General features: G+C 45.8%; 1 protein-coding gene across 1 annotated transcript in view; it reads left to right on the top strand.

Moving 5' to 3' along the window:
- The window catches only part of LOC119977507 (progesterone receptor-like), a 411,675-nt gene that overhangs the window by 79,598 nt on the left and 310,074 nt on the right, over positions 1-22,003 (top strand). Inside the window, exon 3 of the mRNA XM_038818543.1 lies at positions 11,031-11,182. Coding sequence (XP_038674471.1) covers positions 11,031-11,182 — 152 coding nt within the window. The remainder of the gene's footprint in view (positions 1-11,030; positions 11,183-22,003) is intronic.

The following is a 22,003-nucleotide window of genomic DNA, read 5'->3' as shown; positions in this document are numbered from 1 at the left end:
TAGCAACCATACCTTTGGTTCCTTTATCCAAGTCGCTTATATAAATTGAAAAAAGTTGAGGCCCTATCACTGATCCGTGTCACAATATTCGGAACATTTTGCTAACTAGAAAATGACCCATTTATGCCTACCCCTTCTTTTCCATTAGGTAGACAATCATCTATCAATGCCAATATGTTACTCCCTATACTATGAACTTTTAACTTTGAGGGCAACATCATAAGGTCATACAGGTCAAACCCAGTAGGACCTTTCATCTTGAATATGTTTGCTGACCGAGAGATGATCATGACTGACATTTAACCAATAGAACTACCCAACCTCTTAGTAGTTGATTTTAATAACTTTTTCTTTAATTTTGAGTATCCAATTAATTTTTTTCTAATCAAGGGGCAATTTAGCGTAGCCAATCCACCTTGCCTGCACATCTTTGGGTTGTGGGGGTGAAACCCATGCAAACATGAGGAGAATGTGCAATCTCCAGCACTTAACACTGCTGCCTCACGGTGCTGAGAACCCGGGTTTGATCCCAGCCCTGGGTCACTGTCCATGTGGAGTTTGAAAATTCTTCCCATGTCTATGTGGGTCTTACCCCCACAACCCAGAGATGTGCAAGGTAGCTGGATTGGCCACGCTAAATTGTCCCTTAATTGGAAAAAATGAATTGGATAGTCTAAACTTATTTTTAAAAATATTATAAAACTCAATCATCCACAATATACTACCAGTAGCAGTGAAGATTATCATCAGAAACATTTATGCCACAGTGACCTTACAGGCACTTAAAGGAGACATCACTGGAGTCAATCAGTTTGCCAAGTTTTTTAAGCAGGCCACCGAAGGCCTGTTTTGTCAGAGAGCTACAAGTACCAACAGTAGTACCAGTATCAGAGGCAACAACAGTTTGTTGATTGTGCATCTACCAAATCATGGCATATTTAAATGAAGAAGGCTACTTTTCATCACAACATAAATGGTGTACAGCGACAACCCAAAGTAATATCCATTTCTCAGGAGTATGAATTGCTTTAATTCTGGCGCAATCTTTTGAAGAAACAGAAAGTATGTTTGGCTCCTCAAAGATGTGGGTTACATGGCACGATGTAGTTGCAAGTGCAGAATTAAATCGGCATGGAAGAAGTGGGAGAAGAATGATAACTTAAGCGAAGTTTGGTATAGAGAACATTTTGAGCATAGTGGGGTTACTGAGTAGGTAAGAGTGCCATCATGAACTGAGTGGAGTTGGAGAAAATTGGTACCAGAATAATCCTGTGAGAGAGACAGACAAGTATCTGATTCATCTGGTTGCCGCTTTGCTCATTCTTCAGTGAGTGAGAGCTTTCTCATGAGCATAGAAAACTGAACCTTTATGCGTTCTGAGTGCTCCTCCAAACTCCAAGGGCTTGCATCTTCCAACCTCTCTGGTGAGATGTGCTCTGATCACTTTGCCATGTGTAGTTGAGATATTCATGCTTTGCACCATGCACCTTTTTCCCTGCCTCCCAGTTTACCATGTTTATGATGTACTCTTGCATCTTTTTCTTTGGTGCATCTCCAATATATTATTTCTACGCTGTATAAAAAAAACTTGGCGACATCTGAAACTAAGTCAATATATTTTGCCTTAAAATGTTACTCTACTTGTGTTTGCGATAATCAAGCACTCCACAGCTCCATCAACAAACGTTTCATTTTGTGGCTCGTTAGAGGTTTGAGCAGTATTCGAAGATCTTTATTGCAGGTGTATTATTCTAATTTCTAATTCTTTTCCTGCGCCTAGTGGTGCACTAAGGCAGACTTTCCTCTGTTTCCATAGCTAGCAATTCCCAGAACAGGTAGATAGTCTGTTGACAGGGGATTATAGCTTGAGGGGTGCCACTCCACATCAAGCATGGCTGACAAGGAGTCTCCTCCCCTCTCACTGCCAGCCATTGGCCTGTTTGGAAAGATTTGCAAGTTGACGCATTCAAACTGTTTGACCATGTTATGAATTCACTTTCCTTGACTATAAGTTCTGGGGTGGGACTCAAACCCGAAGCTTCTGGCTCAGAGACAGGGACCCTATCCATCGCGCCACAAAATCTCCAGGCACATCAATACAGCATGTCCCAGAAGCTTATATTTCCTCACTTTCAGAAATGATTGAGAAACATTGCAAGTAAAATTTTGCAATTTCTATTAAAAAGGAATTATGTCACAATAATTAGAGAAACCAATGGAATATAGTTACTTTTCTAGGTTTCTAAATCTCCATGATCTGAATTACGAACTTTTCATTACACAACTCTTCACTTTGTCTCTGAAGGTAAAGGTTCAAATGATAAAGAAATTTGAACCATGTTTTAATCATGGGACCAAGAAATATTTGTGGTAGAATTTACTGTCCGCAGGAGGTTTCCACTTGGAACATTTATAACTTTATCACAAATTGACAAAATTCTTCCATCCTCTTGAAGTTTCAATGTAGTCGACAGTCAAAGAAACAAAAGTGTTTTCAAAATAGATGGAAGAATGGAATGCGGTCCATCTGGGTGGCACGGTAGCACAGTGGTTAGCTCCCACTTGGGTCACTGTCTGTGCGGAGTCTGCACATTCTCCCAATGTCTGGGTGAGTTTCCTCCGGGCGCTCCGGTTTCCTCCCACAAGTCCCGAAAGACGTGCTTTTTAGGTGAATTAGACATTCTGAATTCTCCCTCACTGTACCTGAACAGATGCTGGAATGTGGTGACTTGGGGCTTTTCACAGTAACTTCATTGCAGTGTGAATGTAAGCTTACTTGTGACAATAAAGAGTATTATTATTATAAATCTGACCATGTGTAAAGATACAAATATAGATACTGATGTGTCATTCTTTGTATATTGCTTTAGCTAGAAACGATGACGTCTTTACGTCTTAGTTCTTCCTAAGTGATCAACAAAACAGAAAATATGATGCCTAACTCTATTTACTTTGTTTCCTTCTGTCTCTCTCAAGTATGTATCCTTCTTGTAAATGTTACACATGATCAATCAAGTCCTTTGTAATGAGAACTATATCTCCACTAGCATCTCTAAGGTGACACAATACCTCACTGTGAACTAGCTATTTTCAGCTGATCATCATGTATTTCATATTATATTGATGCTAACATGCCACTAATGTTTTAGGACAGACCAATATTTTGTCAGAGCTTAAGTCATGGTAGATGACGTTATTTGTTAATCATACACTGTACCCTTGCTTAATGCTTCAAGTAAAACAGATACATTACCCTGAGCATGAGGTTCCATATTTTGTCCTTGGTGAAGCCATTGTTTCTGTTTTCAAGTTGAAACTCAAATGGAAAGTTAACATGTCAAAATTAATTCCCAAATTAGTAAAAAGAACTGGTTCAACTGAGCTAAACCTTTCCAACAGTCGGCAGAGATAAGTGAAGAAAATGATTTTTGTTTTTTGTATTTAATTCTCAAGTAGCTCATGCGCAAACATGTTGGGTGGAATTGATGACAGGAAGGGACTCACAGGTTGGGTTCACAGGGTGGAGTCCATAGAATCCCTGTAGCCAGAAGGAGGCCATTAAGTCCATCGAGTCTGCACTGACCCTCTGAAAGAGCACCCGACCTAGGCCCACTCCCTTTGCCCTATCCCATAACCCCAACTAACTTGCACATGTTTGGACACTAAGAGGCTATTTAGCATGGCCAATCCACCTAACATGCACATGTTTGGGCTGTGGGAGGTAATCCATGCCGACACAGGGAGAATGTGCAAATTCCACACAGTCATCCAAGGCTGGAATCAAACTTGGGTCTCTGGTGCTGTGAGACAGCAGTGCTAAACATGGTGCCACCATGCCGCCCACAGGGGGCCCACAAGTCACAGGGATACCTTTCACTGGTTCTCTTGATTATACACTGAGTGCCTTTGAATTAGGATACCCCCCTCCACCTACCACCTGTTGTGTTGGGTAAGCTGGGTCTGCGAGGACTGCGTTTACTGCAGCAGTGAGAGAGACAGGCTTCGAACACTTGAAGAAATGCAACCCGATTTTATTGAACTCTTAACTATCATACATACTTTAACTGTGGGTTGACACTATGCTGAGTTGACTGGAGACCTGAGGCTAACCTGACCAGACTATCTTACTCGCACATGGTGTATGTTCTAGTTGTTGCTCACGGGCTCTGACTGTCTCAGAGGCTGCATCCCAAGAGAGCAGGAAAACTAGTGCCCTCTGGCTTTATAGTGGTCGTGTCCTGTCTGGTGATTGGCTGCTGTGTTCTGTGTGTTCATTGGTCATCCTGTGTGTTAATCACTGCCTGTCTGTGCACCATCATACACCTGTGTGTATATTATGACATCTCCCCCCCTTTTTTTGTTTCATTTTTAAAAACAATGTGTATAGGTCAATAAATAGTGAGTGTGTGTGTGTATATAGGAGCCTGACTATATACAAAGTATGTGAACGTATTTACATGGGAAAGTGTCTCGTGCGGATAGAGGGCAGATGACAAATTAGGAAGAGACAATATGTACAGATGTGTAAACGGATCACAAGGTAATGCAACATTCAGCCTATAAATTCATTCTCTGTGGCGGGTGACGAATTCTGGTTGACCGAACAAGCATTTGGCTCTATTGAGTCGGAAGCCATGCTCGTGGATCCTATGGAACACTCGTTTGAGGCGATCGATGTGCTCCTGAGGAGTTGTGGACCAGATAATGATATCATCGACGTACACCTGCACCCCCTCAATGCCCTCCATCATTTGCTCCATTATTCGGTGGAACACCTCCGTGGCGGAGATGATGCCAAAGGGCATCCGGTTGTAACAATAACGATCGAACGGGGTGTTAAATGTGCACAGCTTTCAACTGGACGCGTCCAGCTGTATTTGCCAAAACCCCTTGGAGGCATCCAGCTTCGTGAAAAACTTGGCGTGAGCCATTTCGCTGGTGACCGCTTCTCGTTTAGGTATTGGGTAGTGTTCCCTCATGATGTTACGGTTCAAATCTTTGGGGTCGATACAAATGCGAAGTTCCCCGATGGTTTTTTGACACAAACCGTGGAGCTAAGCCAGTCAGTGGGTTCCGTGACCTTAGAAATGACGCCCTGGTCCTGGGGGTCTTGCAGCTGCTGCTTGAGGCGGTCCTTAAGGGGTGCTGGCACCCGATGAGGTGCATGAACCACAGGTGTGGCATTCGGCTTCAGAAGTATCTTATATATTGTATCGGTAGGGGAGTGTGCCCATACCTTCGAAGACGCTGTGGTATTGTGCTATGATGTCATCTAATTGGGTTTGGAAGTTGACATCTGGCGAGGCAACAGCCTCAGCGGACGACATGGTGTGAACCCGCTGCACAAGATTCAAGATTTTGCAGGCCTGAGCACCGAGCAAGGACGCTCTGTTGGTTCCTACAATTTCAAAACGCAGGGTTGCTTTTGAAGAACGATGGAATAGCGCAAGTTGGTATGAGCCACTGGCAGCAATGGCATTGCCATTGTAGTCGAGGAGCTGGCAGGCCGGTGGAAGAATGTTTGGCTTGGCGCGGATGGTGTCAAGGTCAGACTTTGAACTGAGGTTCGCTGAAGCGCCGGTGTCCAGCCTGAAGCATATGCGAGCCTTGTTGACCATAAGGGTGGCACACCATTCATCGTCCGGGTCAATGCTCATCATTGGGAGTTGTTTCACCTTCTTGGCTGAAAGCATCATATGCTTGGTGATGATGCCCACCCGGAATGGGGATGTGAGGCCCTCGGTGTCGGAATCTGGAACCATGTCAGAGTCGGGGTCTGCAACGGGTTGCTGTACTGACCGGACATTCATGCGCTGCGGCTGGGATCACTCTGTGTTGGGCAGTTGAGCAGATCTGCACAGGGCTGCGTAGTAGCCAAGCTTGTCACACTGGAGACAGCGTCGAGATTTTGCGGGACATTGCCGCTTTAAATTGGCAGAGCCACAGTTGTTGCACGTCATGGCGCCAACGTCAGGACGCTCCGTGCGCCACCGCGCATGCGCGGTGCGGTCGAACGACGTGCGCACCTGCGCAGTTCGGTCGTCGGCCTCACTGACCCCTTGGTCGTGGCGCGCATGCGCTGGAGCCCGGGAAAAGCACGCAAAATGGCCGCCCTCATCCAGACTCAGGCCCTGGAGCTGTTTTACGGCCTGCACCCGCTCCGCATCGTGGGGGCCTTGCCGCGCCGTCTCTGCCGCCTTGATATGGGAGTATCAGTTGTTAGCGTGCTCGTGGAGGATGCAGGTTTCGATGGCGATGGTAAGGGTAAGCTGCTTAACTTTAAAGAGCTGCTGGCGAAGGGGATCGGAGTGGACCCCGAAAACGATCTGGTCGCGGATCATGGAATCGGATGTGGAGACGTAGTTGCAGGACTGCGCGAGGATACGGAGATGGGTTAAGAAGGACTGAAAAGGTTCATCCTTACCCTGAAGCCTCTACTGGAACACCTAGTGTTCAAAGCTCTCGTTGACTTCTATGTCGCAGTGGCTGTCAAACATCAGTAGGACTGTTTTAAACTTTGTCTTCTCCTCGCCTTCAGCAAAGGTGAGGGAGTTAAAGATGTGGATAGCGTGGTCCCCGGCTGTAGAGAGGAAGAGAGCGATCTTCCTGGCATCCGATGCGACTTCGAGGTCGGTGGCTTGAAGATTCAACTGGAACTTTTGCTTAAAAATCTTCCAGTTTCCACCAAGGTTGCCGGCGATGCGGGGCTGTGGGGGAGGGCGGATACTGTCCATGTTACCGGATGGCTGATCGCTGGTCAAAGGCAGACTATCTCAAGGTAGGATCATCAAACTTGAGCGTTACTCACTGGTACCATGATGTGTTGGGTAAGCTGGGTCTGCGAGGATTGCGTTTACTGCAGCAGTGAGAGAGACTGGCTTCCAACACTTGAAGAAATGCAACTCGATTTTATTGAACTCTTAACTATCATACATACTTTAACTGTGGGTTGACACTATGCTGAGTTGACTGGAGACCTGAGGCTAACCTGACCAGACTATCTTACTAGCACATGGTGTATGTTCTAGTTGTTTCTCATGGCTCTGACTGTCTCAGAGGCTGGATCCCGAGAGAGTGGGAAAACTAGTGCCCTCTGGCTTTATAGTGGTCGTATCCTGTCTGATGTGGAGATGCCGGCGTTGGACTGGGGTGAGCACAGTAAGAAGTCTTACAACACCAGGTTAAAGTCCAACAGGTTTGTTTCAAACACGAGCTTTCGGAGCACGGCTCCTTCTTCACCTGAAGAAGGAGCCGTGCTCCGAAAGCTCGTGTTTGAAACAAACCTGTTGGACTTTAACCTGGTGTTGTAAGACTTCTTACTGTATCCTGTCTGGTGATTGGCTGCTGTGTTCTGTGTGTTCATTGGTCATCCTGTGTGTCAATCACTGCCTGTCTGTGCACCATCATATACCTGTGTGTATACTATGACACCACCATCATCACCACCATCACCGAGAGCCCCAGGCAAATATGCCAAGGTTGCTTGTCATGTTTCCCACGGGACAAATTCCCCATCGAGTGTTGGGTTAATACCAGCAGTGGCAGGATGAAGTCCTTAAGTGCCATCTTACCCACTTCAAGGCCTCAATCGGCAGCAAAGAGAGAAGGCTGTCCACAGTCCTTCCTGCCACAGACTTAATTTGGGTGGAGGCAGAAAGGCAGCTGGGTTACTACCCTCCACCCTTCCACCTAATCAAATGATCTTGCCACCAAACGTGCCACAGAGGAGGGCACAACATTATATCCATTGTGAGAGTGTAGAGACATAGAATTTACAGTGCAGAAGGAGGCAATTCAGCCCACCAAGTCTGCACCTGCCCTTGGAAAGAGCACCATACTTAAAGCCACACTTCCACCCTATCCCCATAATCCAGTAACCCCACCCAACCTTTTTGGACACTAAGGGCAATTTAGCATGTCCAATCCAACTAACCTGCACATCTTTGGACTTGTGGGAGGAAACCGGAACACCCGGAGGAAACCCACGCAGACACAGGGAGAACTTGCAGACTCTGCACAGACAGTGACCCAAGCCGGGAATGGAACCTGGGACTCTGGAGCTGTGAGGCAACTGTGCTTGCCGCCGTGCATGGTAGCACAGTGGTTAGCACAGTTGCTTCACAGCTCCAGGGTCCCAGGTTCGATTAGTGAATTCTTATTTAATATCAAAATGTCTGGATTAATATAGGTTCATTTTTTCCAACTTGCTGCTTTTGACAGTTTCCCCATGAAAACTAAAGGAGGGAAAATTAGATTGCCCCTGAAATCAACACCTGGATCACAATGCACAATTAACCTGCAGCTATTCAAGGTCATACAGGCAGCTGGCAAATTTGGCGCTGACAACTGATTGTAATGATTGTGGCATGCATCCCAGCGCTGAACGTGCTTTTGAGTAGCTGTATGCCTCAGCATGAGGCCCAAGTTCTTGAGATGCCAACACCATGAAAGGCTAGCCTGCTTTACTTAAAGCAGACCATACCTCTCGAAGACAATATGAAATCTGACTGCAGCATGGCCTACAATTGGTTCAGGATCAATTGAAGGCAGTGGAAACTGTCGTGTTATGTACTCTGGGATAACACAGGCTGCAACTGGATGCAGCTTTAACCAAAAGATACCCCAGACCTTGAAGTTAGTTCAATCTAATTTATTGAACCAGGAGCACAGTTCTCTATGAGTTCGACTCTCTGCTAACCTAAGTGTGGTTACTCTGTCTGACTGAACCAGACTAGCTCTTAGCTACGTGCTAGAGGTGTGATCCTGTAAATACACTCTGACTCACTCTGTAGGTGGTCATCAGTGGAAAGAGGTGGAGTGCGAGTGCCTTGTGCCTTTTATAGTGAGATACCGCCCATGAATGTCCTGCCTGCTCATTGGTCATGTTCTGTTCTCTGTGTTCATTAGCTGCCTCTCTGTGCCTGTCTGTATATCATTATCTGCATGTCTGCATATCATGACAGAAGCAGGTAGCTATTGTTACTTGCAACTTACCAACCCAAGCTTGATATTCTATAGGTCTTTCTTCAATATCTGAAAACTTGTGAGTGATGCTAAACATTGTACAATTATTAGCGAACATCCCCACTTCTGACCTTATGATGGAGGGAAGGTCATTGATTATGCAGCTTAAGATGGTTGAACTGAGGACAGTCCCTTGGGAAACTCTTGCTGTATTGTCCTGGGACTGAAAGATTCTTGGAATAGCAGACTGACATAGGATGAATGGGTCACGATTGCTGCTAGAATGATGGGCATTCACCCGCATAATGTTCCGAGTATGGTTAAACGCCAAGAGTACATTGAGCTAATGGTGACTTTTACTGTTGCTGTGCATCCTAGCTTTGCGATGCTGTGCCCTCTGCACCTGGGGAAACTTGCTATCTTGACAGAGCCACGGATGCACTCTTCCTGCTTTTGTCAGTCCTGAGAGAATACAATGAAGTCACCTTTCCTAACAGATAGAGCCGTCATCATATCTCTGATGGAGCAATGCACAGGGTGCTGGAGTATTTTGGCTGTGTTAGCTCTTTAACCTTGAACCATTCTGTCACAAAGAAATCGAGGGCCACAGTAAACTTTGCAGCCACTGGAAGTAGCATTGTCATCCTGTTCTGAGGCTACAGGACTGGTTCCCCTCAAAGGACATTAGTGAACCAGATGGATATTTAATGACAATCGACAATGGACATCATTATTTTTTAATTTATTTAATTCAGATTTTACCATTTGCCGTGGTGGGATTCAAACCCAGGTCCCTGGAGCATTATGCTGGGCTATTGGATACGCTGGGTCTCTGGGTGTCTGGGACACTGATCCAGTGACAATACCACTATGCCATTGCCTCCCTTGAACACACTGCTCCCGGCTTGGGTGGAAGTAGGAATTTTCTCCTGGGAGACCCAAGGTGGGTAAGGCCCCCTTTTGAGAGCATTTCTCTGCCTTTGCCTCCTCCCTCAGTGAGAAGCGTGTCCCCTTATATGCTGTCTTTGGACCATCTCTCTCTCATGCTGCAGCCAGAGGATGATGACAGTTACAGCCCCGATCATGGAAATCAAGTGTTGAGCCCAGAGACCTTGCAGTCATAAGTAATACCCTCCCTTTATCGGGCATAAAACCCTGCAGTTTTCTAATGGTAACCAATTGCACCAAAGACTTAGCACTACCGCAAACACAGAGCTAGTAGAAAGTAATCAGCAAATAACCTGCAGGTTGTTGATGATCCCTTTATAAACATGCCACTGTCATATGTTTAAGATAGGACATTGCCTGGAGTGGTGGCATCCAAATTGGCAGGTTTGGCATAAAATCAGCATTGTAGAACTGACTGACTTTACATTCTGCCTTCTCTGCATACTTTTGGCATCTGCACAGAAAGCAATTGGGCTCATCGAGTTTGGCATGGGCCATGCGGGAAGTGAAAGGATGCGGTGTAAACTCAATTTTGCTGGAAAACTGATCTCTATACTGTCACAACCTTAGACAGTATGGAACAACAATTTGTAACTAAGGTGCTAAATTCTGAGTGTCTTGAACAGATTGTTATAAGTCAGTTTTTACCGCGTAGCTCTGTTTTATGTGTCTCGCATAATAAATGAACATTATCCTAATAATGATTGTGATTACTGGATCAGAGATGGCATCAAAGACACTTTGGTTTTTTCACCATTGCACAGCCATTAAAAAAACTTCAATTGGTACTGGCCAGAAGACAGATAATCGAACAAAGTAAAAACACCATTCAAATCAAAAATGGGCTTCAAATGAAAATTTTTGTCAATTAAAAAACTGATGTTTAACAGGAGTCTACTATAGCAGCAGATTTTTCACTTTGAAAATGAATCTGTTCCTCCACGAGCATATGACCTGAATGTAACTGATACATTACATATAGAAATTAATGTGACACATGAATGATGAATTTTCACAAAAGACTGCATGTAAAACTTTTAAAGCTAATATTGTGTTGTAATTATTTTTAATGGTGAGTCAACCCACTTTGAAATCTGTTTTTCCTTTTTTTTAATAAGACCAGAGAATGGAAGAGGCCATCTTTCTCATTTTGCCCCTGGATTGAGTCTGCAGAAACTCTGTCTGATCTGTGGTGATGAAGCCTCAGGATGTCACTATGGAGTTCTTACATGTGGAAGCTGTAAGGTTTTCTTCAAGAGAGCTGTTGAAGGTAGAACAATTTTTTCAATTTCAAGTGATATTTTATTTTCTATTCTGTACTTAGTCTGGAAAGAGGTTTGTGAAAATCTGCTAATTTTATCCTGGAGATTACATTTGCATATGCATTGATGTACATGTTTTGAACCTGCATCAATTGAGGCTTTGCAAGAAATATAATTGCACATGTTAAAAAGAAGTTTCACAAGAAATACAAAGAAGATTAAGTCTTCATCTTGTGCTGGCCTCCTAGAATTTAGACTTCCTTCCAATCAGATACTCAATGTAAAAGATCCAGTTGTTTGATTGGATGTTTTCGATGTTATGCAATCTGTCTACTATACTTATTGGTGCAGTACTTGACAACATTTGGGCAGTAGGTGAAGGAAGAACTACTTTTCATGGTTCACTTAAACCATGACTGGAAGAATGAAACATCCACCCAGAAGCATTGGAGGCCTTGTTTGCTGATTTCTTATTCAAGGCAGCTTATAGGAGAACCAACCGAATAACAGCTCACCTCACAAGGTAGAGTGTAGCATCCTACAGTGACAGAGCTTAAGGATATAGTCAAAGAAGTTAAGCAGTATTTTAAACAATTTATACTCCAAAATAAAGCTGGACTTTTAAGAGGTGACATTGTTCATGCCAGTAGATGCCCACCGTAGGAACATTTTGGGTAGAATCTTCTGCCTTCTCTTGTGGCAAGTTTGGTGGTGGGGGCAGTTAATGATGGATATGAAATGAAATGAAAATCGCTTGTTGTCACGAGTCGGCTTCAATGAAGTTACTGTGAAAAGCCCCTAGTCGCCACATTCCAGCGCCTGTCCGGGGTGGCTGGTACGGGAATCGAACCGTGCTGCTGGCCTGCTTGGTCTGCTTTAAAAGTCAGCGATTTAGCCCAGTGAGCTAAACCAGCCCCTGTGCTGCCACACAAATTAAGCCCCACCCCACCACCAACTGAAGCTCTTAAATGGGCAATTAATGTCCACTGAAGGGTCTTGTCCCTCCGCTGCTGGTTTAAGCCAGCGGGATTTGCCAAGTGGGAAACGCAACAAGCGCAAACCCTGCCATGTTTGCTTATGGAGAGGTGATGGTCTCTCGTTCAAAGGTAATTGGTGTCTGACAAGAAACCTGGTATGGGAAGGAGGAGTGGACTGAAAACCCCTTCCCTATCTATCACTTCCCTTTCCAACAACTCCTATCGTATGACCCCCTCACTGGGTCCCTCCTTGATCCGAGGATATGGGTGGGATAGTATTGTGGCAGCCATTGCTTCCCCGGTGGCTCTGCTGAGTACAGAAGAATTGCCGGTTTCTGATTGGCCAGCAGTTGGGTGAAGTGTTTGAGCCCAGGATGTGACAGGCCTCTCAAAAGGAGACCAAGAGCTCTGTCGCCTCCACAAGATTTGCCCTATTTTTCCTTTTTAGCTTGTATGTGCTAAAAAATGTCAACATGTGCCCAAAGTATATTATAAATGCACTGCAAAATACAGTGAGCCTTGTGAATTCTCATAAATCTCTTGTGGAAATCCCTTTCCACCTTTGCAACAGTGAAATTCTAGTTATCAGTCATTAGCTTAGTCGTATTAGAAAATGTGAAGACTTAATTAAACCATCATTCTAACCAGATCGGATCATGGCAGTTAATTTTTGCTAATGGTCAAAACTTTGAAGAGCTGATCTTTTCAACCAGCAATACTATTGTCATTACTTCACAAAATAGTTTTAAAATTGTGTTGTCAGCTATTGGCCCCACTGAGGTATCTGAGGTCAGGTGCAGAACACCTCTTTTTGCATGGAGCTCTGGATGGGTAAGCGTGCTATTTGGGGCATTTTTAGGTGCCAGTCTTCTTCGTGCCTGTAGAGATTCTGCTGGATTCACACTCATTAGTGCAATTGCCCAAGTGCAACCTCACCACTAACATCCACCCGTAACTGCCCCTGATCCTGCTACTGCTTTGAGCGGCTCCTGGACAAAGAGCTACGGCAGAACATTTTTTTTTAAATTTCAGAATTTCAGTGTCGAGATCACCTATGAGATCTTGATTTTACAAATGGAGCACAGAGGCATCTTTGGTGAAGTCTGTAACCAGCAATCACTGTTATGGCAGGCCCCATCCATGGCCAGGAGTGGATTCTCTGAACCAAAGGAATTTTGCCCCAGTCCCAGGTCTGGCCCATTTGCCTTTTTAACTGCTTACATAATATTGGGCCCATACAGAGTTCATAGCATTCGTGCTTGTGGATGACACGAGGGTTAGAAAGCCTTAGTTCAGAAGAATGACTTGAGATAGTCAGACAATTTGCATTATCCCTGCTAAACGGAGATTTATTGGAGTCCGTTGCTGAGATTTCTGTTTGAGCATGAGTAGGGGAAAGGCAATCGCCTCTTGTTGGGGAGTAAAGGGTGAGAAGTTGCTAATTCAAAATTATAACTAAGGTAGTGAGGATAATGGTCAGGAGAATCTTTGCACAGAGGAGCATGCAATGCTTTACCTTCGGGTATGGTTGAAGCAAAAACGATGGTATCTTTTACTTTCAAAAACAACAAATATCCAAAGGAGAGGAAAATAAAGGAGTGTCAGGAGAGAACAGGGTAATGGGATTAGTTTAGGATTGTTCCAGCAAAGAGCTGACACAGGCAGCAGGGATGAATGGCCTCCCTCTGTGCAATTATATGTAAAGTTCTGCAAATGCCCCTTTAAAAATATTGTCGCAACATTCTACATGCAGACAAACCATTCCTCTGTGTAATCCACTAGTGCTTTAGATGTGTCAGAGTAATGGGGTGTCAGATAAGCTGTTGTTGCCTCTGGAAGAACCACAGCAACTGAAGTGTTTTTATTTTTCCTTTCTTTTCCATTTAAAAACTAATTTTTGTTCAATTATATTGGGATAAATGGCAGTATGGTGATAATTGGCTCATAATCATTATATATCTGTCTCATTCTTGGCAGTCTAATGGAGGACGAATGTAAACTCTGTTTTTAGCCTAACCCACTAATAATGTCACACATCCAGGTCCAGTGTCTAAATTACATCCTGCCCGATTTAACAACGGTTGGAACTGACCTGCTGGGTGTGTTAATTTAAAATCAGGGATATACAGTCTTGATATTGCTTTAAGATAGGACTTCAAAACTGAAATAGGAGACAAATTTGCAGATAAACATATTACCAACTAAGTAGCCCCTTTGTGAAAATACAATGGCCTAGAAATCTGGGCCCACCCATTTCTGGGCATAAGGAGGGCGCAGGAGAGTAACAGATAACTCGCCCAATGAGATGTGGTTGAAGATTGAGCCTCTGTGTCACTAACAACAGCTCTCATGTTCAGTGAGGAAAAGGAAAAAGAAACATTTGCATTTACATGATACCTTTTACAACCTCGATCGCTGGAGCAGCAAGGGCACAATAATTCAAAACTGCTCTAAGTAAAGGGATTCAGCTGATCCCAAAGGGGATTATTTGCCATACTTTTAAAAGGATTTTCTCTCTAACATAAAATCAAGAACAGGAATTATTTCCTCATTCATTCCTGGGCTTTAGAATTGAAACTGAAAGTTGTCAGTTTTAGACTGTTGCCAGCATGTAGGATTGCACCCACTCTTGTACCTCTACGGGTTTGAGCTAAAAACCTCAAACATGGAAAAAAAAGAACTCCCCCAACTTGGGATAGGGTCTGCGTCATCTTCTGTTGGTCACTGTGCTTCTAGCTAAAACACATTATTGGTGATGGAACAGGCATGGTGGAACTGGAACCCCAGAAACTTTGGGTCAAGTTGTTCATTAATTAAAGTAACATTTAATACTAAGGGCAACCTGTTACTTGGCAAAGTGTGGGACTAGAATATGGGAGACTTCAGGACTGATTAAATAAATGTACAATCCCAGTAGTGAACCTCCCCTGGTCAGCTAGGTCAGGAAACCACGGCTACATTACTTATGGTATCCCAATATGTAAGGCTGATGAGTAAGGCTAATCAGCATTTGCAATTTTAACCCTATTATGGTCACAGTGAAAAGCCCCCCAGTAATGTCATGATTTTAGTATCACTTTATTGTTAAACTAGAAAGAGTGCAGAAAAGATTTGCGAGGATGCTACCGGACTTGATGGTCTGGGTTATAAGGAGAGTCTGGATAGGTTGGGACTTTTTTCCCTGGAGTGATCTTATAGAGGTCTATAAAATAATGAGGAGCATAGATAAGGGAGATAGTCAACATCTTTTCCCAAATGTAGAGGAGTCTAGAACTGGAGGGCATAGGTTTAAGGTGAGAGGGGAGAGATACGAAAGATACTAGAGGGGAAACTTGTTCACACAGAGGGTGGTGAGCATCTGGAACGGGCAACCAGAGGCAGCGGTAGAGGCGTGTAGAATTTTTTCCTTTAAAAAACAGTTACATGGGCAGGGTGGATATAGAGGGATGTGAGCCAAATGCAGGCAAGTGGGACTAGATTAGTGATAGAAACTGGGCGGCATGGCCAAGCTGGGCAGAAGGGCCTGTTTCCATGCTGTAAACATCAATGACATTTATGACATCTACCACTAAATTGATCCGCTATAATAATGAACAAAGCAGTGAACATCAATCAGTGACATGTAGATGTTGGAAATGTGAAATAAAAGCACCAAATGATGGAAATACTCAGCAGGTCAGGAAGCATTAGGAGCAAGCGAAACAGAGTTAATGTCCTGAATATTCTGGATTGCAAGGTTTTTATTCTCGCCATCCAATAAGAGAACGGGGTGTACCTGCCCTGCAGCCATTCAACACTCAAATAAGCATCAGTTGACCAGAGGCGAGACTTCCACCCCTCATTCGGCAGACAGCCCCGCCTTAGGAAGCTGCCGGCCAATTTGATTGGCGAGCGGCTCTCCAGTCCCTGAATCAACAAGAGCTGCAGTAGACAGAACAGGAAGGGCTTGAAGATACCTGAGCCTAGATCCTGGGATTTGCTGGCAAGGAAGATTTTTGGGGTCCAAGGACAGAGAGAAGAGTGAAAGCTTGGGGGTGGGGGCCGGGGGTGTCGAAGTACAGGAAGAGGGAGGTCCAGCAGCCACGGACATTATGGGGGGGGGGGGGGGTGGGGGGTCACCCTAAATCAGAAGGGGTCTGCTGATGTAAGTGTGCCTGTCCCACCCCTTCATGCCTGGGGCCTAAACCCGATCATTTTCAAGCTTCCCCCACACCTAGGAAATCCTGCCGTCAGTCTAAAAATTGAGGCGGGGTGGCAAAACAACCCTTAAACGGCCACAGCTTCAATTGGGGAAAGGGCGTACTGCCCACCCAAGGCCTTGCCTACCCCAGCATAAACTCACTGTGAGGCCGGGATAGGCTGGAACCCAGGGGATTCCTTCAATTTCACACTCCGCTCCACCCCCCACCACAAAAAAAAACTATCAGTGGGCAAGCATGGATTTCAGACCAACATTTTAGCTCAATTTTCCTTTGTCAAAACAGTTTTGATGAAGGATCATCAATCTGAAATGTTTACTGCATTTTGCTCGCCTCAGTTACTGCCTGACCTGCTGAGTATTTCCTGCATTTTCTGCTTTTATCTAATTGTGTATGTGGCATTTATTACACGGTGGGATTAGAAAAATTAGGTTGTTGAACACAAATGGAAGCTGTGCAGCCTATGAAGCTATTTCCCCATCCCACGCTTTTTTGAATTCCTAAGCACTGCAATGTAGCTGCAAAAGAAATAATGGCAAGCCATGAAATACAGGTGCAATACTTTGTTTTCATTACACTGCACTACATTACACTATCAGTACCAGAACAACTCGTTTCTAACAGGGCGGAGTTTCTCCCCCCCCCCCCCCCCCCCCCCCCCCCGCCCCCGCCCCCGCCCAATGTGTCGTGTTTTCCAGAGGTGGAGGTGGGTCACCATGGCTGGCAGCAGGATCTTCCGGTCCTGCCAATGCCCACATCATTTTGCCTGGCTCGCACTCTCCGCAACCAGGGAACCCGCCACCCGGGGTCACCATCGGCGGGACTGGGCGCTCCCACTGGCAGGAAGGGCTGGAAGATTCAGTCCAGAATTAAGGTCCTTCCCAGCATTTCTGTCACACTAATAATTTCTCAGCTAATGGATCATTACTTGAGCTCCTAAAATGTGATAAGAATCTTTATTAGCCTCCTCAAGATATGATAATAAGACCATGAGACGTAAGAGCAGATGTTGGCCATTTGACCCATCGAGTCTGCTCTGCCATTCAATGAAATCATGACTGAACTGATAGGATGAACCTGAATTCAACTTTCCTGTTTTATTCCCATAACCCTTGATTCCCTTACTGACTAAAGATGTAGAAATCCTTCTATTTTTCCTTAAAACATGCCCTCCAAATGAAGCATGCCCAAATGGTGGGTCAGTCTGTATTTAAATACTGTGAATAGTGAACTCATGGACAAATATTTCTATTTATTGAGTGTTCACTGTATCATAAAAATGCTCATTATCTAGATGGTGTATTTTTTAAAACATCTCTTATCATGGTATTTCAAGCATGCGCGTGGAGGAGAGAATAAATAATTCTTATCTGCGTGCTGTAGTCTGTCTCCTGCTGGGACATCATAGACCACACAGGCTGCTCTTTGTTTTCAACAATGCAATTTTTAAAGCTTGCATCTAGAATGAACAAAAACATCAGGACAGTTTGCAAATCGTCCTAAAGTATGAATTTTGATGAAGTGAATAAAATATCTGAAATTCTAGAAGGCTGCACTAAAAGGCTCCCGACATCCCGTTGGAGCTGCCTAAGATACTTTGTAACAATATGGTCTCTCACCATATCATTTTCAGATGTACTGTAACACCCTGTGGTAAAAGTTGCATTATTTATAACTTCCTTGTTAAAACTTAACTGCACAGCACTAATTGTACAGCATATTTTTGAGATATGTATCATATTTGTGTATGTATGTTTCAACAGCAAGAGAGCGCCCTGTACTTCTAAATCAGAAAATTATTTTGCAATATTTCTGAATGAAGGCTGAAATTCTTCGGTCATTGAAATTTGCTTTTCCCGGCGGCAACGCACCCCCAGCCCGTGGTTATCCCGGCGGCATGGGGTGGTTACAATGGGAAATCCCATTGACAAGCGCCAGGAAGATAGTATCCTGCCGCCAGCGAACGGCGTGCCACCAAGATACACGTGGCTGGGGGAGTGGAAAGTCCTGCTTAAAGTTTCTTCCTTAAAAAGTAAAGTCCAAAACTATTTCATGCTCCAATATTTTCAGTTGTGAAGTACATCAAGCTAAGAAATGCATTGTGCTGGCAAAGATCCAAGGAAGTCTGAACTTCACAACCTTGACTTTTAGAAGACTTTTGCCCCAAAATTTTATATCAAACAATAACAAATAACAGACCGATAAACAAAATAAATTCTACACTTTGAAACTTTTCATTTTAAAATGCTTCTTATTTGTCCCTCAAAGTAAATGTGTAGCTTTGCTTCAAACTATCTACCATACAGTGTAGCAGGAAAATTCAATAAATGGTGATGTCAGAGGGAGAAGATGTCTTTTCCCACTGCAGCATTGAAGCAAACATATCGCATGTTTAAAGGTTTTGCTGACCTCACAGAAATGAAATGAATGAAAAATGAAAATCGCTTATTGTCACGAGTAGGCTTCAATGAAGTTACTGTGAAAAGCCCCTAGTCGCCACATTCCGGCGCCTGTCCGGGGAGGCTGGTACGGGAATCGAACCGTGCTGCTGGCCTGCTTGGTCTGCTTTAAAAGCCAGCAATTTAGCCGAGTGAGCTAAACCAGCCCCTGTCTCTGTCTGAATTATCTGTCTCTGAGTGTCTGAGATCGCCATTTTGCGAGTACTAATAAAATCAAGATAAAAAAAAGACATTCAGCTGCTTTATCAATGACCTTCCTTCCATCATAAGGTCAGAAGTGGGGATGTTTGCTGATGACAGCACAATGTTCAGCATGTGGTATGGCTAGAGAGATCATATTACCAAAGAACCAAGCTGCCATTGGTACAGCAGCCTCGCTGCCCATTGGTCCAGGCAAGTCATGTGCCTCTCTGCCAATTGGTTGTGGCTGGTCATGTGACTCCCCACCGATTGGCTGAGAGGTTGGTAGCTCCGCCTACAAGGCCGGGTATAAGAGCACGTGCTGGCTGGCAGTCGGCCTTTCTCTGTACGACCACAGCCGGGCTCACATCTAGTGTATTAAAGCCTGTTGTTTATAACTTCACTACGATCGAGTCCAATTGATGGTGCATCAATTTAATACGCTAGACTTTGAAAATGGAACTACAGATTAAGACAGAATGCCTCCGGATCAGCCCGTGTGCTGCAAACGCGTCAGCAACTTTTAAACATTGGCTGGCGTGTTTCAACAGCTATCTCACTACTACAGAAAATCAACCAACAAAGGAGCAGAAACTCCACATCCTCCACTCGTGCGTGGGCACCGCCGTTTACTCGATGATAGAGGACGAACTGGACTATGATGTCACCATGGATCTCCTAAATGGACACTTCATCAGGCCAGTAAACCAAATCTATGCGCGGCACCTCCCGGCAACAAGGCAACAATTCCCCAGTCAGCCCCTCGATGAATTCTATCGGGCCCTCACTGTCCTAGGGAGAAACTGCGCCTGCCCACATGTCACTGCTGTGGAGCACACCGAACTCTTGATTAGGGACGCCTTTGTGGCGGGCATGCAATCACCCCAAATATGGCAGAGACTGTTAGAGAAGGACGCTCTCAGCCTCACTGAGGCACGGACCCTTGCATCCTCTTTGGAGGTCGCTGACCGCAATGCGCGCAAGTATGCCCCCGGCCGCGCGGCAGCCCCTTGGGCAGCGTGGCACAGCCCCCTCACCCCCGCCAACTCGGGCCCCCAGACCCGCGCTGCAGGACGCCCAGACAAGCCCACGGGCCCCCGCTGCTATTTCTGTGGGCAGGCCAAGCACCCCTGCCCACGCTGCCGGGCCCGCACCGCAGTCTGCAACAGCTGCGGCAAAAAGGGCCATTGCGCGGCCGTCTGCCTCTCCAAGTCGGTCGCTGCCGTTCCAGACAGCAACCGCGGGACCCCCCCTGCACTCCTCTAGGGCCCCGTGCGGCCTGCGGACCTCGCTGCCTCCACCCCCCACCGCCACGAGTGATCCACGGCCGCCGCCATTTTGGGCCCCCGACGCCACGTGCGAGCCCCGGGCGCCACCATTTTGGGCCCCCGACTCCACGTGTAACCCCAGGGCGCCACCATCTTGTTCATCGCCCACCACATGCGGCTGATGGGCGCCGCCATCTTGGATCAGCACGGAGGACCCCGCAAGCGATTACTCCATCCTGGATGACGACTCCGTGTTCCTGCCACGACTTGTCTCGGTGACACTGGACCAGACACGGCCCCGCACGCTTTCCACGGCGACCACACAGATCTACCTCAATGGTCACGAAACAAGCTGTCTACTAGACTCCGGGAGCACAGAGAGTTTCGCCCACCCCGACACGGTAAGACGCTGCGCGCTCCCCGTTCACCCCGTAAAGCACAAAATCGCTCTGGCATCTGGTTCGCACTCCGTCCAAATCACCGGGTGCTGCGTAGCGGACCTCACGGTCCAGGGGAGAGTTTAAAAAAATTATAAATTCCTCGTCCTCCCCCGCCTCTGCGCACCGGCACTTCTTGGACTGGATTTTCAGTGCAACCTGCAGAGCCTAACTTTTAAATTCGGCGGCCCTATTCCCCCCCTTACTGTTTGCAGCCTCGCGTCCCTCAAGGTCGACCCCCCTTCCTTGTTTACGAACCTCACCCCGGATTGCAAACCCGTCGCCACCAGGAGCAGGCGGTACAGTGCCCAGGACCGGACCTTCATCAGGTCCGAGGTCCAAAGGTTCCTGAAGGAAGGGGTCATAGCGGCCAGCAACAGTCCCTGGTGAGCACAAGTGCTGGTGGTTAAGACTGGGGAGAAAAACCGTATGGTCATCGATTACAGTCAGACCATCAACAGGTTTACGCAGCTGGATGCGTATCCTCTCCCCCGTATCTCCGACCTGGTTAACAGGATCGCGCAGTACAAAGTCTTTTCCACGGTGGACCTTAAGTCCGCCTACCACCAGCTCCCCATCCACACGAGTGACCGAAGGTACACTGTGTTTGAAGCGGATGGGCGACTCTACCACTTTTTAAGGGTTCCCTTTGGTGTCACGAATAGGGCCTCGGTCTTCCAAAGGGAGATGGACCGAATGGTTGACCAATACGATTTACGAGCCACCTTCCCGTATCTCGACAATGTCACCATCTGCGGCCATGACCAGCAGGACCACGACACCAACCTCCGTAAATTCCTCCGAACCGCAAAACTCCTTAACCTCATGTATAATAAGGATAATTGCGTGTTTAGCACCGACCGTCTAGCCATCCTCGGCTACGTAGTGCGTAACAGAGTGATAGGCACAATCCATGACTCCTCAGATACTGAAGCAGTCCATACCCAACTGCAGCAAGACCTGGATAATATCCGAGCTTGGGCTGACAGGTGGCAAGTATATTTGCATCACGTAAGTGTCAGGCAATGACCATCTCCAACAAGAGAGAAGCTAACCATCAATCCTTGATATTCAATGGCATTACCATCGCTGAACCCCACTACCAACAGCCTATGAGTTATCATTGACTAAAACTGAACTGGACTAGCCATATAAAAACTGTGACTGCAAGAGCAGGTCAAATCCTCCGATGAGTAACTCGCCTCCTGACTCCCCAAACCCTGTTCACCATCTACAAGCCATAAGTCAGGAGTGTGATGGAAAAGTCTCCACTTGCCAGGGCGAGTGCAGCTCCAACAACACAGAAGAA

Source organism: Scyliorhinus canicula, chromosome 14 (genome assembly GCF_902713615.1).
Source record: "Scyliorhinus canicula chromosome 14, sScyCan1.1, whole genome shotgun sequence".
Classification (NCBI taxonomy): domain Eukaryota; kingdom Metazoa; phylum Chordata; class Chondrichthyes; order Carcharhiniformes; family Scyliorhinidae; genus Scyliorhinus; species Scyliorhinus canicula.
Note: the sequence above shows the minus strand (reverse complement) of the source record. Positions and strands in the feature narration are given on the sequence as shown.